At 33.9% G+C, this 17,394-nt stretch overlaps 1 protein-coding gene across 1 annotated transcript; it reads right to left on the bottom strand.

Moving 5' to 3' along the window:
- Positions 1 to 11,084: 11,084 nt before the first annotated feature.
- LOC111878363 (probable polygalacturonase) lies at positions 11,085 to 13,955 on the bottom strand. The gene is made up of 5 exons (XM_023874868.2): positions 13,797 to 13,955; positions 12,760 to 13,077; positions 12,377 to 12,672; positions 12,211 to 12,281; positions 11,085 to 12,126 (listed from the first exon to the last, which is right to left on the bottom strand). Exons 1-5 carry the CDS (start codon positions 13,806 to 13,808, stop codon positions 11,453 to 11,455), a joined length of 1,371 nt encoding a protein of 456 aa, XP_023730636.1. The 5' UTR covers positions 13,809 to 13,955; the 3' UTR covers positions 11,085 to 11,452.
- Positions 13,956 to 17,394: the final 3,439 nt, after the last annotated feature.

Here is a 17,394-nt window from a genome sequence, read left to right as displayed (position 1 = left end):
ACTCATGCGTAGAGTACCTCATTTTGCTTACCCTTTCCAAAGAAACCTCAGCAAACCTCCCTGAAGTATCACTCGTGCAGTACGTCAAGTTCAATCCAAAGACCCACAGTTTCAATCTTAATTATATACGACTCGTATACCCGAGACTGTGATTGATGAACCTGGTATGGGTTCTACTATGAACTTCAAGACGGAGACTGCCCAAGTCTGAGAGTGATCATGCTTCCATGAGAATAAACTTAGAAATACCTATCCTTTTCCCTAATTCATGAGTAGTCATACTTTCTTTTAAATCTTCACAACAGCTAATCCACCCCAAGGTTTTGACATCATAATCAGTAGGAGTTGGTTAAGTCTACATCGAGCCGACATCGGGTGCTTTGATAAAGCAGTTCATCCTAATCTCCCTAAACAACGAAGTTATAGTTATTTACAGAGACGAACCAAGTACGAACCCTCTCATCTTTTCGTGTATGCAAACTTAGAAATGCTTACGAAAGGAATATCATGCATTCCTTGCACACATCGTCGAGACGTGCCGAGAAGTGAAGGACATTCAGAACATCCAAGAAGTACGCGACTTTCCCGACACCTTTCCAGAAGGACTACCGAGACTACCACCACAACGTCAAGTCGAATTCAGAATCGACTTAGTTCCAGGGGCTACCCCAGTAGCCAAATCACCTTATTGTCAAGCTCCAACTGAGATGCATGAACTTCCTAGCAAGCTTAACAAACTCCTCAAAAGGGGATTCTTTAGGCCAAGTTTCTCACTTGGAGGAGTACCAGACTTATCTGCAAACAAGAAAGAGCATTCCAAACGCTAAAGTAAGCCTGATGCATCGCACCAATATTATCCCTCCCAAAAGGGATAGAATATTTCGTGGTGTAATGCGATGCATCCAACCAAGGGCTTGGTTGTGTTCTCAAGCAAAAGGAAAGGTCACTGCCTATACCTCAAGACAGCTTAAGGCACAGGAAGTTAACTATTCAACACGTGATTTTGATTCATGAGCAGCGGTAATTGCTCTGAAGATCTGGAGACACTACTTGTAGGGTATACTCTCACAAACCACAAAACATTCAACATACATTCGACCAAGAAGAGTTAGCACACCAGTGAAGTCAAACGAAAGAAGCAAAGTCGTATCCCGATAGTGAAAGGTTCGCTGGAATGCCAAGAAAGGACTCGAGTTCACTTAAGAGCACGAGGAGCAAATAAAATTTCTAATAGTAGCATGTTTATCAATTCTGCTTAAACTCTAATTTCGGGATGAAATTCTCTCTAACGGGGGGATGATGTGACAACTCGATATTTGGAGACAATGTAATGTAAAACCAGTCAAATTTAGGTCAAAATATAACTTTCCTAAAATCTTATTTGGGTTAAATCAAGTGGTAGGAATCGTAACAAGGTTTTCATACATATAAAGAACACAAAAATCTAAGTTATAACAAAGAAGTTATAACCATTCTAAAATTCCCGACAAAATCGGCAACACCGATTAAACAAAAAATGCAAAATTTCAATACAATAGTTTTTAGCCTTATATCTAAATGAAAGTTGTAGATAACATTAAACCGCGAGCGTACATAAAAAGAACGTCCAAATCTGACTTCGTATGAAGAAGTTATGATTTTTCCAAGATCCGGATATAGCAGTAGACAGCTAAAAACTCGAAACAGAGATCAAGAGACTTTTGGCCAAAACAACCTAAATGAGAATCGAAGGTCTCAACAATAGTAGTGCAACGATGAAAAGTCTGACGAAAACGGACATCAGATGAAGAAGTTATGGATTTTTAACGGAATTTTCGTGTCCCGGCCCGTTAAAAATAAATAATTAAAAATAAAGTCAAAATTAGCCAATAAGTCTAAATGAGAGCTGTAGAGCATATTTTCAGCTACGCGTGCATTGAAAGAACGTCGAAAACGGATCTCGTATGCGAAAGTTACGGATTTTACAAGTTCGAGGCCCAAAATCCGAGGCTGTCAGGCTTGGCACGACGTGGCACAGTTTTGCCGCGACCCGGCAAGTGACTGAGGGCGTCCAATCAATGGAAGAGGATAAGACTTGCTTCCCACGATGTGGCCAGCCTTAGCCACAACGTGGCACACCAGAAATGCCCTTATAAATAGATTTCAAGGGCTCCGAGTTCCATTGCTCAGTTCCCTTCTTTCTCGCGCTGAAACTCTACGTTTAAGCCCCCCAGACCCTCCCAAAGCCCCGGTTTTTCACCTTCAAGTCCCGAAGGAAGGTTTTGTGTTCCCGAGATTCCCGAGATTCTCGAGAATCCCGAGATTTTCCCGCGTTTTCAACTCTTCCTGTCGAAGTTCTGCTCGATTCTTCTCTCGACTACTTCAAATCAACCACTTCAATCAAGTGAGTTCATACCCCTATAAACTACACTTTCAAATGTTTATCAATGCTTTTATACACCTTTAAGGGGGTGAATACAAGTAAACACACGGTTATTATCGTGTGTAACATAAAGTTTTACTATATACTCTTTTTATCAAGTAAATCATATGTGATTCATAACTACTACATGAGAACTTTTGTATGCAATATATATTCACGATAACATCTTGTCTTTTGGAAATAAAACATGTTTACATATATATATGTGAATCAAACCCTTTTATTTATACTTTAATTATATGTGATCATTTATGTCACTTTAGATGTTATACTTTACATAACAAGTGAGCATGACACTAGGATTTACTATACGAACGAAACACACACTTTGAATAAATATAATAGGTATAGTTTACGAGAAAACCATGAACATTTACATACTAGAAACACTATATCAAAGAGATACTTTTACATACAAGAACAAATGGACATTTTTATACGTAAATCTGTTTTATACAAAGTTTTGTGAGACGGTTCACGTACTTTCGAGTATGCATTTTAAGTCCTGTATTATATCCCATAATCCCTTGTAGGGGGAGCGTGATACTTGTGTATAGATCTATACGGGATTGACAATCCCGCACCTGAGCTGTTAGCTACAGCTAGGCCGTCAGGCCTGAGGTAACAAACGTCATAACATTTCAACGCCTGAAGAACGTTGTTACAGGCAGTCTGGGTCATTAGTATGGTTATAAAACTCACATGGAGTATTAAGAACTTATTGATTTACAGGGTTATCAAATGCTTTAGTGATTTTATATTTACACAAATCTATTATTTAGGCATGAAAAACATCATTTTATTATAGTTTTGGAGTTTTTAAACTATACACACACTTATGAACAGATATTGGATTTCTAAAGGTAAACATACAAAACAGTCGAGTCTTGGTAGAAGACTACTTTTATACTAGTAGAAAATATGGAATTTTCTAGAAACTTTCAAACATGTACAAACCATTTTATTCAGTTTTTTTTACAAATGTAGTACAATTTCAAACGTTGTATTCATACTTATACGAACAATTACATTGATTAATTCCAAACGTTTTCTTCATACTTATACGAACAATTACATTGATTAATTCCAAACGTTTTCTTCATACTTATACAAACAATTACATTGAATAATTCCAAATGTTTTCTTCATACTTATACAAACAATTACATTGATTAATTCCAAATGTTTTCTTCATACGTATACAAACAATTACATTGAATAATTCCAAATGTTTTCTTCATACTTATATAAATAATTACATTAAATAATTCCAAATGTTTTCTTCATACTTATACAAAGATGACATTAAATACTTATGAACTCACCAGCTTAAATGTTGACCTACACTTTCAAAAATAACTTGTATTCAGGTCACCAGTAGACAGGTACGATGACCAGGTTTTGCGAAGACGGTGCAGTCAAGACTCGTGTTTTATTTTGATTACTTGTTGTAATGTCTTATTACTATGAAAGAACACACATGTATTAAACTATTGCTATTAATGCAATGGATGATGTTGTTGCTTGTTTACTACTTTACATTTGTTGTGATACATTACATGACGTTCTCCGCCCCAGAACGTTTCCGCCGTTCTCGGTTTTGGGGTGTGACAGATCCCATAGTCAACCCCCACCAATCCTTCGCCCCGAGCCTCAAAAGGTTCAGAGCACACCTCACCCTCTGATCAGCAGGGCATAAACACGTGAAGAAACAACCCTCCACGTCTGACAACCATCTCATAGCAACAATCGAATCCTGAATTCCATCAAAAGTAGGGGGCTTCTTATTATCGAAGTCCCGATACTAAAAACTTCGACTGGTTCCTCCCCCTGTCGCTGTTACAGCCATTGTAGCTGCCGCGGCAGCCGCCTCCATAAGAGCTGTGTAGCGCTCATCAATGTACTCAACCATGGCGGTCTTGATCGACCCAAACATCTCAGGTAACTCAGCCCGGAACATAGCAGCAACCTCGTCATGCAGGATCTCACGAATCCTGGCATCCAACTCATCCGTACTCATCTGACCAATGACCTTGGGTGGTACTGACTCATCCTGATCACCCTCTCTTGATCCCTATCCCGAACCGGATCCTGCCCTGAGACGTCTCATAATACGCCACAAGATATTAGGCATTTCTCATAATAACCCCGAGAACTAGCTACCAACAAAACCTTAGGGGTTGTGACTTCCTTGACCCACGTATGGGTCCTGTGCTTTCAGTAGTACGAGCCCATACTACCTTCCAAACCTACCCATATTTGTATCAAGTATCACCACAACACCCTAACAATAACATATACATAACCGACACTCGATCCCCACTCCTAGAAGAGCACCACTATCTCATAACCGACCTACTGGTCTCACGCAACCCTCCCATCCATGAAACTTCCACCAACCCTGCAACACTAGTGTATGCTATTCATACATAATGCTGGACCCTATAGACTTTCGAATATCCAATCTTACCCTAAGCTCCCAATCAGACAGGAATAGAACATAAGGCCAAATCAAACATTCTCAGGCTATAAGATCTTAATTATGTATAACCATGTTGCATACACTAAATAACTATAGTAATGATGTCAATTTCATACAAATGAAATCATAGGCTAACAGGCATCATATAATCAGGCAATTCTATCATTCAATTCCTGAAGATCCCTAGCCTAGCACTAGCATGATGTTCTAACATATCACATAATCAAATAAATTGTATGGTATTTTGGGGCTTACTTACTGGCTCTGGCTGATCGTACCCTTTGCGTCCTCCTTTACTTATTTTGAAAACCTTTTGAAAACTATTTTTGAAAATCTCTCCTTGATCTGAGATTGGATTCACACGAATGTTCCTCCTATTCATTCAAACCAAGGCTCTAATACCAACTTGTAACACCCATAAAATTCGAGCCAAATTAAAACATTTTGTCTCATTCAAAAACCATTAAGTTCGTACATCATGTTTCCAAAATAGTTTAAACATCAGAGTATCTCCCAGAACCATATCATAAAAATCATAAAACATGAGGAGCGGTATGATCACGCCTTCGCCTTTCCATGATCTTCTGAAGTACCTGAAACAATACACTGAACTGTAAGCCCGAAAGCTTAGTGAGTTACCCCCAAAATACCAACCACACATAAACATACTCATAACATATCACAAATAGAACAGCCATGCACATCGGGTCTACAGTGTGATTGGTCCGCCCGCACCGGGCCTTCAATCCACCTGGTCCACTCTCTGAGTCTACAGTATGACTGTTCCGCCCACACCGGGCCTTCAGTTAGCCTGGTCCACTCTCCAAGCCTCGACACGTCTGGTTCGCCCTCTTGGGGCCTTCAGCCTATCCGGACCGCTCGCTGGGCCTTCGGAATATTCGGTACGCCCTGGGTATGTTGGCCTACAGCACAAATCAGGACCCGCCTCAACCCAACCCCCGTCAAACAACCATATGCACAATAAACAATTAATCGCATAAGAATCCTTAACCAGACAAACAGTCTAACAGATCACATAGCATATCAGTAACATAGCAACCATCCTAAACCAGGATGTATCTAGCATATCAGTAACATAGCAACCATCCTAAACCAGGATGTATCTAGCATATCAATAACATAGCAACCATCCTAAACCAGGATGAAATCTAGCATATCAATAACATAGCAACCATCCTAAACCAGGATGTATCTAGCATATCAATAACATAGCAACCATCCTAAACCAGGATGAAATCTAGCATATCAGTAACATAACAACCATTCTAAACCAGGATGTATCTAGCATATCAGTAACATAGCAACATCCTGACCAGGATTTCGACCTAACCGGTCACTAGCATAACATTACCCTATATACCAGGTATTGACCTTAACCAGGTCACTAACATAACACCATCCTAAATACCAGGATGCATATCTAGCAGAGCAATAACATAACAAACAATACTCGAATTTCCATCCGATAAAGGGCCGGCCTTGGTGCCGTAGATCCTATCGATATAGTGAGGATAACTCACCTGCAACTGCCGACTGAAGTGATAAGACCAAGCTGCTCCGACCACCGACACAAACTTCACCACAAAACACTACCAAAGAACCAATTCCATAAATATCATAATTACCAAAATACCCTTTGAAGTCACACTGGTCAACTCTTGGTAAAGTCAAGTCCCTAGTCAAAGTCAACCTTCCTGGTTGATTCTAATCGTCGAGTCAACCCGTCGACTCACCGAGTTCCCATTCCCAGAAAACTCTCATAACACACTTAACTCGTTGAGTCGCCCCAAGACTCACCGAGTCCAACGATCTCTGAGTCTCATCCTATCCGACTCACTGAGTCGCCGACCGACTTACTTAATCCAAGGCTTTAACTAAAAGAGGTTGCGTTCTGCGACGTGACTCGCCGAGTCCAAGAACAGACTCACCGAGTCCAAGGCAATCTATAACAGACTCGTCGAGTTGTTCTTCCAACTCGCTGAGTCCATGCACATGTTCATACAACTCGTCGAGTACACCCATGTGACTCGCCGAGTCTCTCCAGTTCTCAATCCATACAGAAGCTTTTTGAGCCATGCATGGGCTCCAATCCATAGATCCACTCTTCTACAATCTAACCCTCACATAAAGTTGCAAACTTTACGTGAAACCAAGGAGATATAGGCTCAAAACACACTAGGGCTTGGGTTTTAGACAAAGGGGCTTCACCAACAACTCAATTACTGAAACTTTATGACATTTTGGAACATCACAAGCCTAGATCTGAAGTAGCAACCTCAGATTTAAGCCTTTAACTCGAAATAGCTCTCAGTCACACCAAAAGTGCCCCAAATGTCAAATGATAATAGATCTAGATGCAAAAGATGGAAGGTAACAGCTTATTACCTCCAAGATGTGCCCAAATTGAAGTAGATCCCAGATCTACACAAGCCCCTTGATGCTAGCCTCTAATTTCTCAAGCTCCTTCCACCAAATTCCTCTTCCAAGCTTCAATCTCCTCAACAATGAAGTCTCACACGAAAATTAGGGTTTCTGGAACTCTCAGGGGGATTAGGAGGCTGGGAGGACATAAAGTCCTTTAAATAGGGTGCAACCCTCGGGATTAGGGTTTTCTCTCTTCAACACCAACTCGTCGAGTCCAAGCCGCCGACTCGGCGAGTTGGCCATTTCAACCCGCGACAAATCCCACTCCGACTCGGCGAGTAAGCATGCATACTCGTCGAGTCCCTTCCCTTAATTTACACTTTAATTCCTTTAACTTCTTGCTTCCGAACTTGGGATGTTACAGTCATTATATCAACATCATCGATAATCAACAAAAAATTCACTTCATATCATTCATTCAACATTGATCATCAAATAAAACTTTAAAATTAAGGTTAGAAAAAGATCAAATCGTTTGTTTTTTTTTTTTGAAAAATTCCATATAATTCTCTATCAATCTAATATTTTGTATGATTTAAATAGTCAAAATATCATTTTTTTAAAGATTTTTAAAAAAGTTAACTTGTATGCACTCCAACTGTTTGATGAAATGCATAAACTAAATTACCACGTTATATTCATATATGAATATGTTTTCTCACCTGAATCAGTATATGATTATTAAAACACAAAACAAATATGCAAGTCTGTATGTTATTCATATGTGAATAACATATAAAAATTAATAATATTTGTGACAACACCTTGTAATATTCATATGTGAATATACTGTGTAATATTCATAAGTGAAAGATCATCTAATATTTACAAGTGAATATATTATGTAATATTCAGATGTGATATACCATGTAATACTATGAAATACTCACATATGAAAATATCATCTAATATTCATAAGTGAATATACCATCTAATATTCACAAATGAATATACTATGTAATATTCACAAGTGAATGCATCGTCTAATATTTAAAAATGAATATATTATGTTTATTATATGCTATATTCATATATGAATGATATTTAAATTGTAAAAAAATTAATCATACTTTTTATTCATAAGTGAATAACGAATGTACTGTAGTAAAAATTTGATGCATTTTTTTTCACTTATGAATAACGATAGCTGAATATATATATATATATATATATATATATATATATATATATATATATATATATTCTTAAAACTATATCAATATGGCAATATGGATGTCTATTTGTAGAGAATAAAAAATCATGAATTTTGGTATATTTAAAATCATTTTTCGATAAAAATAGCTTCTTAAAAATAAAATAAAAAACAAAAAAAAAACTATGTTTTTGCATATATTAAAGTAATGATTATCATAATTTAAAGAAACATGTTTTGTTGGAAAACACATTTCTATTACTTTCCCATTTATATATATATATATATATATATATATATATATATATATATATATATATATATATATATATATATATATATATATATATAGAGAGAGAGAGAGAGAGAGAGAGAGTTAGGTTCAAATGTTTTCACTATTTATTGTGTGCCTGTATGATTGATTCTGGACCAATCATTTTTGTTATTTTAAGAAACTAATTAATGCATATTAAATGTTGAAGATATAATTAATACTCATTATATCTTCAACATGTAATATGCATTAATTACTTTCTTAAAATAACTAAAATGATTGGTCCAGAATCAATCATACAGAGACACAATAGATAGTGAAAACAAAATAACCTAACCGTATATATATATATATATATATATATATATATATATATATATATATATATATATATATATATATATATATATATATATATATATATATATATATATATATCTTCTCTCTAATAAAAGAATCCATTTATGGCATGTGGCATCTCCTCAATCTATAAATTTTGAAAGTGAATTGCCAAAAATGCCCTTCATATTTTTCCACATAATTTTACCTCATAATTTTTAATTTTTAAAAAGTAATTATGTTGATTATGAGACGTTTAATTAGGAATATCTCGGAAGTATCTACGTGATCCCTGATTTTATGGAAATTATAATTTAAATTATATTTTTTTAATTTGATAACCCTGGTAACCCTGCAAATTAGGAACCAAATCAATGTTTTTTTTTTTCATTCATAATAGTGGCAAATTTACGAGGAACAAAAACTTTGGTCAACTTTGTTTGATATTTAGGATTCAAATCGCCTGTGTTGCCTTTTCTTTTTTAACCTCTCCATCCTCCATCTAAAGCCCTCTGTCATTTATAGGTCTTTTCTACTATAGTATAGCTATTGGATTTGGTTTAGAAATTGCAAGAGGTAATTTCTAAATCTTTTCTCTACTTCTGTTTTTATACTTTCTCTACTCTCCCATCTCACTTTCGAATACTGGTAATTCCTTCTTCATCTTTTATCTTATATTTTTCGTTGATATGTTTGTAATCGATTTTGATTTAGAGCTTGGTGCATTTCTTGTGGTTTCCATCGGTTTAATTTAATAATATAAATATTTTACCCGTGGTTTCCATGGGTTGTAACCTAGTATATATATATATATATATATATATATATATATATATATATATATATATATATATATATATATATATAAACACAAAACTGCATTCAAACACAAAGCTATCCATTTTTTTGTACAGAAGCAGAACAGGTCTCCCATGTGACGCCTACCCCATTCGTATTTCAGCATCCCTAGTTTGGAAATCATGTTTTCCCACTGCTTTATTGCTATTCTAAAAACATAATCAATGTAGTACAGTACCTCTCACAGACAAAGAAGTATTCATCTAAAAAATTAGTTTTAAATAAGTAGGAAGGGTAATATTGAGAGGTTGGATAACAGTTTAAAATTAGTTCTTTTTGTACTTGCGTGTATAACATGGTTGATATATTGATTTCCAATAAATAACTTGCATGTTATTACAGCAAACGATTTAGTTTTTTGAATAAGGAAACTTGAAGAGGAATGTATCTGAAATATGTTTCGGACAAGTTTTGACCAGTTATCTTTTAGCTATTTATTTTGATTTGACCAATCAACAAACTCAAGTTTTGACTCGTTCTTTTTTTGATATTTATTTTGATTTGACCAATTAACAAACTTGTAATAAAACTCAATTAAAATCGACTCATTCACAACTAATGAGAGTCCATTGTCTTAAATCAATGACATGACGAAATGAATAGTTTTATTGGATTGTGGGTTATAATATTCAATGAAACAAGCATTTCAGATGACTTAATTTGTATAGTTATAACATCCATAAAAATGTTTTTCTATAATCAGAAAGTTTCCGTTTTTACAAACCTTACGAAGTGAAAGTATAAGCTAAGAAAAAACAGCATGTCATGTGGTCCATCATTCCAATAACTTGGACACATCTGTACAGGTGACGTTTTGAACACATTTAAGCAGGTCTTTTAGATGTTTCTCTAAACAACCCTCTATTATTACTTTCTATTTTTGGAAATTAACAAATCATAACAACTATGATTAATTGCAATACAACAAAACAAAACCAAATAACCAGTTCCCAATCATTATGTTCCGTTTAAAAATTTCTTACTTCTCACGTTTTTTTTATTTTCCATTTGCAATTTCACGTTCTTAAAACACATTAAAATCAACTAAAATCACGATAAACTTGTAAGCATGAAACAAAAACGTTTACAACTTTTTTTTTGCAACTCGTCCTAACATTTAACAATCTTTAATTCGAAACCCAATAATGAAATTTACATTCGGAATGCAGTCAAAGAAAAATAAAAATACGAGAAGAATAACATGATGAATGAGAATAAGAGACGTATAAGAAAAAGCCACTACAAAACTTTTCTTACACATTAAAATAAACGAAACAAGGCTGTACACAAACCAGACCTTCGAAAGAATTCATCTTTAATTACTGCTTCCAGAACTTGTACGCTTGAATCTAAGCAAGCAGTAGCATCAGAATCAAAGAAAGATTTCTCATCCGACTTTAACAAATTAAGCAGAACACGATATGATCCTCATTCCACATGTTCCACCAACAAATGATAATGATTTTGAATGTTTATAACTCATAGAACATCAACAAGATTATGTGAATTTGAAAAGCAAACCGAAGAATTCAATGGAATCGTTTGGAGTTCAAGACAAGGTAATGGAGACACGTTTTCAGAAAAACCAGATACATAAGAACATGTCCATGGTGAAGAAGATGACGATAATTCAGGGTTCAATTCAAGAGAGAGATTCAAAAGACAGATTGAAGTAAACGGGGATTCAACAATCCCTGAAAGAATCCCGGCTGCTGTAATATTAATTCCGACCATGTTCTTAAATGTGATTCCTTCTACCACCGGAACCGCATCCGGATTATACTTATCATCGGGATGAGAATCGGAATCACCGGATAACTTAATCGCCAAAACAACGTTTTCAAAATCAACATCGGAAACCACGATTCCTTTGATGTAACCGCCTCGCCCTTTCGACGTTAGAATCGCGATTCCGGCAACGGAATCGTGTAATTTTACGTTTTCCACAAGTATTTCAGAGATTCCACCCGACATTTCACTCCCTATAGCCAAAGCCGACCCTTTAAAAGACTGTAATCGAACACCTTTAATGTGAACATTTGTAGTTGGCTTTCCGTATGTGATTCCATATTCATCCCAACCACTTTTTAGTGAAATCGCATCGTGACCCATTGTAATGTTGCTATTTTCAATGCAAACACTATCAGAAGAATCTGAAATTTCACATTTTAATAATTAATTAATACCATCACCACATTAAAAATATTAAAAAAAAAAAATTAGATTGAAAAGGGTACCTGGAACGATGCCACTTGTGTAAGGCGACTCAGCTGGAGACAGCGCCGTTATATTTTGAACAAGAACATTACTGCAAATTACATAATTTTTTTATGATTAAATCCTTCTGAGTTTCAATAGTCTGATAAAGATTTGTGAAAGTAATTAAAAAAAAAAAAAAAATACCTGCAATATACTGGATGAATAGTAAAGGCAGGGGAATTTAAGAAGGTTATATTCGAAATAACAATATCTTTGGAGTTGATAAACTCAACAATATGAGGACGACTGTGATTCAAAGTATTGGAATCGAAACTATTCCACCATATAGAACCTTGCCCATCAATCGTTCCATTATCCCCTGTAATGACAACGTCGCTGAGATTTTCACCGGTGATTAAACTCCGGTATCTTTGACCGGGGAGATCCATACCACGACCATAAGAAGGTAAGGGGTCAATAACCTTCCAATGATCAATATCCTACAAAGAGTCAAATCCATAAAATGAATATCAAAAGAAATCGTTAAAATAGGGGAAAATAGAATCAAATGAATGTGGAAACTGAACCTGTGATGCAAGAATGACAGCGTCTTTTTCGAGGAAGAGAGTGAGATGACTAGTAAGGTTGAAGCTTCCGGTGAGCCATTTGCCGGAGGGAACATACAGCTGAGCGCCGCCTTTATCGGTGAAGGATTTGAGATAAAAGATTGCATTTTGAAAGGCGACTGTATTTAACGTTTTTCCATCCGCAACTGCGCCAAATTCTAAAATTGAAACGCTATGAGGTCGAGGAATCAAATGTCTTTCGGAATTGCATTCGCCTTCTTCTACACTTCTGTAGACTTCAATAGCATTACTTACTGCTACAAGCAAAAGCAATCCCACCTGAAAAAAAAAAGACCAAAAGAAAAAGGTAAAGAAAGATCCAACTATGCAACACTGTTTTTACTTCAAGAGAATTGCAGAAATTGTCTTTTTAGTGCCAATTTTTTTTACCACTTTTGGCAAAACATATACGATGTTTTCAAGAGAAAGTCCCAAATTTATAAGAAAATTAACGAAAAAGGATAGATCAGACTTCAGAGCACATTGCGTGATCAAATCAAACTGGGTTTGTTAATGTGTTCAAATCAATTTTAACCTTTGCTTTGTCTTCAAAGAAGAAACCATTGCTTTAATCAGCATCTAACACAGCAAATAATGACGTAAATCCAAAGATGCTTAATTTATTTTACCCTTTTGTTGACAAACAACAAACCAATCTAAATTTTGGTACTTTAGAGATCAATGTGGGCAAACTGAGTGAAAATGTAGAGACAAGTGAAGAAATTTTAAGATCAGATCCGGCTTTGCCTATGAATTTGATTATCAGAATCAGACTTGAATTATCCCAACGAAAAAAACAAAAAACCTCAAATCAAGAAACAAGAAAACCTAAACAAAAAATGGGGAAACGGAATCATAAAATTGGAATTCAAATCGAAATCGAGGGAAAGATAGAGAAAGAAAACACACAGATCAGAACTGAGAAGCATTTAAATTGAGTAATTTGTGAGATTTAAAACAGAAAAAATATAAAAACTAAAAGGAAACAACGTACTTACTAGCCTCTTCATGGGTGGCGAGTGGCGATTGAAGAAGAAGAGGAAGAAGAAGAAGAAGGAGAGAATCTGGAGAGGAGGAAGAGTGATTGTAGGATGATGGTGACGATGAGATTGATGCCCATTAAGTGACTAAACCCAAAACAAAGAAATAGAAACGTATGGTAATAGAAAACGACAGCACTAATACAATAAAAGACAGCTACTTCTTGTTCTTCTTCTAAGTTTTTTCTTTTTTCTTTTTTCTTTTTTCTTTTTTATATTTTCATTAATTTATATACGAAACCATAATAATAACTAATAAGCTTTTATGACTAATATGTATTATCTAATTTTATTTATTTAATCGCTTATTTGTCTTAATAGATATAATATGTATTATCTTCTTGCTCACCAAAACCAATATAAACCGATAAATTATGAGCATATAAAAGAATCAAATTTTAATTATAACAAAATCTTCTAGGGTGCTGTTTGTTTTTTTCTAAAAAATCCCTTCAAATCACTTATTGTTGCGCGTGTGCTGCGTAACGCAACACTAAACCAACTGCTTCAAACCTTTTCGCGCCTTATTTTAACTTACTTTAGCAGTTAAAAAACAAACAATTTTTTTATTAAATGATGCAGCATTTTGTTCCACATCTTCTGCTACAGAGGATTGCAGAGGTGGTCCGCAGACTTAAAATATTTTCGTTTCGAAAAAACAAACAGCGCCTCAATCTTGCATACAAATTAGAACTCCATATGGGATCCAATTTGTTCACAATCGAACTTGTGTCAATCAACTCAACTAGTTTGTTTTTTGTTTTCATTATGTTTGTTTTTTGGGTTGGTTTGTTTCAATCCAATTCATGTTGTATGACATTTATATATCATATATGTATGATGTATATATAACTTTATCAATTAAGAAGTATGTCAAAAATTATTATAGTTGGTAGTTGAACATTAGAAGTTGTATATTTATTTGTTTTGAAGTGTTTGACAGAAGTAAATGTAAGATATGTTTTACAAAACTAATTAAAAGTTTGAAAATTATAGTTTTTATTTGTGTAATAACGTAAGATAAAATGTTAGTTTATTTTTAAAATGTATAAAATGACAAAACACAAAGCTAAAATGATAGGTATAGTTTTTCTTTGTAGCTTTTTTTTTTCTACAAAAGTCAAATACTAAAAATGACTTAAACTAATTTTTGATTATGAAATTTGTTTAAAATAAAAGCTTTAACCATGTACATCAAAGTAAAAAAAAATTAAAAATTAAAAATTAAAAAAATCTGTAATTTGATTTTTTTTTCTTATGTAGAATTGCTTTTTATTTATACAAATATATTATAATAAGATTATAAATTTGTAGTATATTTTATAATGCGCCTGACAAAAAAGAATGTTGAGTTTTAAATAATGTAGTACATTTTAATTTTATAAAGCGCCTGAGTAATTAAACCGAAATTGAATCAAGTTATTTAGGAAAGCCAATTTATTTTAATCCATGATTGAAGAAGTGCACGTTAAACTGCTATAAATGGGGATGATTCAAACGTTTGTAATTGCCGACACATAGAATTGGAAGGGATCCTGAGTGATTGTCACCAAGCAATTAACTTACTAAAGTCATGCCAATAATTCCTACTTTCACATTTAACTTAAATTAATTGGATATAGTTACTTAATTTCAATTATTTGTAAATAAAATATTATTTAGGACCATGATTATACATATATGTTAACAAAAGATTTTGACTAATATCAGCAAAATCAATGTTTAACACTATATATTAACAAATATTATAAATAAATATGGTAATTTTATCAATTGTGATAAAATAAGTAGAATATTTTGGTAAAAGAAAATATACTAATAGTTGGTATTCCTGATATGCAATTGGATGTTTTTTTTTGACCAATCCTAAATTAAAGGTGAACAGGTAAAATTGATTTATTGTATATATTATATTATTATTGTCAAGTGTAAAAGCATATAATATGATAGAAGAATGTTTTTTATGAAATGAGTTGTGTTGGTAATCTAATGGGATCCAGTAGGAAGAGAAGAGAGGAGAGGAGTATTGGCATGTGGTTGAGGTGCATGGGACCCAATCACGCCAATTAATCAAATGGCTAGGCTGGCTCGGTCACTTTTGCCAGATCACAGGGGAGCCCTCTCACTCTTTGTGTGGTGTCATTTGATGGATCCCACCTTGTATTTGTGCTCCCTCCTTGTTTGTTTCTTCATATGCAAATTATTCTCTCAACCCCCTAATTTACCCATTTGCCCCTCATTCTTACCCTTCCTTTTATGTTTCATTTCATTTCTCAATATTATTATTGGGAAAATCGACAACTTAAATTTAGGGTGACAAAAATAGGCTGGAACCAGATTGATCGGAACCGATTTTATATTTTGTTTGGTTTATAGGCGGAACTAGGAACTAGGTGCGGGATAGCCTGGGATTTCCATCAAAAAATTTCAGTATTATATTTTTTTTCGATTTTTTTTCGAATAATGTATTTTTTTTTCTGAAAAAATTTGTGGATACCCATTTACTCATCTTTATTTTGATCATGACTCCGCCACTAGTTTGATTTTCAGTTTCTCGATATCCATAAATTTGATTCTCGGTTTTTCGGTTTCGGGCCTCAAATCAAACTAAATCGTATAGGAAAACGAATATATTCGGTTTGGTTCTTGATTCCTCCGTATCCATAAATTTGGTTCTCCTTTTTTCGGTTCCAGATCGGTTTGAATTGGTTCCAGAACCAAGCTCACCTTGAACTTAGATATAAATTATAAGCATTCCTATTTCTACTGCTTATTCATAAAACAAAGTAATTGAAAAAAAATTGATTTACCACATCAATCAACATATATATAGTTTGAGAAGACGTTAAGGTCAAGCTTGTTGCTTGTTGGCTCATATCTAATTAATGAAATGGACTGAAAAATCATTAATTTTGATATATTTGTTTTTTCTATAAAAAAATCCTAAAAACAAAAAAATATTAAAAATAAAAAAATAGGTTTTTTGCCGTGATCTCATGCATGCGTATCAAAATAAAAAGATATACAACCCTTCCTTTAACCGTTAATCCTTTGGATTTTCGATGCTCATGATTGTTTTTTTGGTTAATTGTTCTTTAAAAATTATGCTTCATTATTGAATCCATATATATGCCGGCGGGTTTTCAATTCTTTTTGAAATTATTTACCAAATTGTCATTAATATATATGCCTATATATATATATATATATATATATATATATATATATATATATATATATATATATATATATATATATATATATATATATATATATATATATATATATATATATATATATATATATATATATATATATATATATATATAGATTCATTTGACACAGCCTAATTTTATGAGACCGTGAGACGCAATCCTAACCACTCAATTAATAGACAAAAAAAAATTAATGCAAAATAATTGAAATTTTTTGAATTTTTTTTTTCAAATGTTATTTTCGGAATGTATATTTTCCAAAAAAAAAAGTAAAAAAAAAGTACCAAAAAATAAAAAATAAATACATTTTTTTACATATTCCCATAGAATATTAGAATATT

Source organism: Lactuca sativa, chromosome 8 (assembly GCF_002870075.4).
Source record: "Lactuca sativa cultivar Salinas chromosome 8, Lsat_Salinas_v11, whole genome shotgun sequence".
NCBI lineage: Eukaryota > Viridiplantae > Streptophyta > Magnoliopsida > Asterales > Asteraceae > Lactuca > Lactuca sativa.
Note: the sequence above shows the minus strand (reverse complement) of the source record. Positions and strands in the feature narration are given on the sequence as shown.